The sequence below is a fragment of the Cyprinodon variegatus genome, unplaced genomic scaffold (assembly GCF_000732505.1).
Source record: "Cyprinodon variegatus isolate N-32 unplaced genomic scaffold, C_variegatus-1.0 Scaffold88, whole genome shotgun sequence".
NCBI lineage: Eukaryota > Metazoa > Chordata > Actinopteri > Cyprinodontiformes > Cyprinodontidae > Cyprinodon > Cyprinodon variegatus.
In genome coordinates, this window is record NW_015150541.1 from 220,328 (window position 1) to 221,667 (window position 1,340).

Here is a 1,340-nt window from a genome sequence, read left to right on the forward strand (position 1 = left end):
GTGGCCGCGAAATACTACTTCGTGGCCACAATTAAAAAATTTTTTTGACCATGTCATCAGAGGGGCTCCGTAGTAATCTATCGGAATGCTGCAAAAACAATTAAAAAAGTTAACATGTCTTAAAAAGAGGGTATTTTCTCTTCATTTGAGCAGGTAAAGAAGATATTCTGCTAATGGAATAAATGTTCTTAACCTCTAAATAAGATAAGTAAACATTATTCATGAAAAAATAAGTTGTGTTTTTTTTTTTTCTTATTTTACATTTTTTTGACTCCAGTAAAAAAAAAAGGCACTTGGAAAGACTGGTTAAAATTATTTTTTTATTTTTAGAGCAAGTTTTACCAGAATCGGGTCTTTAAATAAATCCCAAAACCGGATAAAAAAAAAACTTTTTGTCTAGATCCAGGATTTTTAAAATTTTACGTTTTTTTGCAGTGTCCAGTTTAGGATGAAGTTCATCGTCTAAAGTAGGTTATAAACAGAATATGAGTTTCCTATCTACTTAAAGTTGCCTCCTATCCCTAACTAAAAAAAAATTAAAAAGGCGGGAACTAATTCAAGGAGTAAATCTGTGCACTACAAAAAATTTTAATCTCAATAAGTAATTTTTTCTTAAAATAAGTGCATTTTTTCTTGTACTGAGGAGGTAAGTGAGACACTTTGCAAATGGAACAAAACAATTTACATTTAAAATAAGAAAAAAATATTTTATTGTCTTATTTCAGGTGCATATTATCTAATTATATTATTATAAAAGTAAAAAATACTAATTCTACTGGCAAATCATCTGATTTACCTGCTCAAATTAGGATTTTTTTTTACTTATTTCTAGATTGTTTTTGTAGTGTGGTGCTGTTTGGGAGCTGGAAGAACCGGTTTCTCTCAGAAGGTTTGAAATTCCCGGATGTTATTGTTGTTTTAAGTGCATCCTGACCCGTATCTGTGTTTTTTTACAGTAATCTCCTGTAAGCAATCTCTCCTGTTAGCTGTAGAGAAAATGTTGCACCTTAATGTGTCACATTTTTCCTTGCAAACACAGCTTAAATTGTAGAATACAGTTTTATAAGTGTATGTGTTGTTACTATTTATAAATTCTTCAGAAAATAACCTACTGAGGTCAATGCGCAGAGGACTGGGTGTGGAGGGTCCGGCTGTGGAGGGTCCAGCTGTGGAGGGTCCAGCTGTGGACGGTCCAGCTGTGGAGGGTCCAGCTGTGGAGGGTCCGGCTGTGGAGGGTCCAGCTGTGGAGGGTCCTGAAGGACATTCAGCCTTCTGTGCGGCTAGGGCAGATTCAGACGCGGAGTCTGCCTGTTAATAAATAAAAAACATCTTTTTAAGAT

The 1,340-nt window shown here is 34.6% G+C and overlaps 1 protein-coding gene across 1 annotated transcript in view; it reads right to left on the minus strand.

Annotated features, from left to right (window-relative positions):
• Positions 1-1,340, minus strand: part of LOC107083950 — an 11,197-nt gene that overhangs the window by 5,358 nt on the left and 4,499 nt on the right. Inside the window, exon 2 of the mRNA XM_015373553.1 lies at positions 1,113-1,308. Coding sequence (XP_015229039.1) covers positions 1,113-1,308 — 196 coding nt within the window. The remainder of the gene's footprint in view (positions 1-1,112; positions 1,309-1,340) is intronic.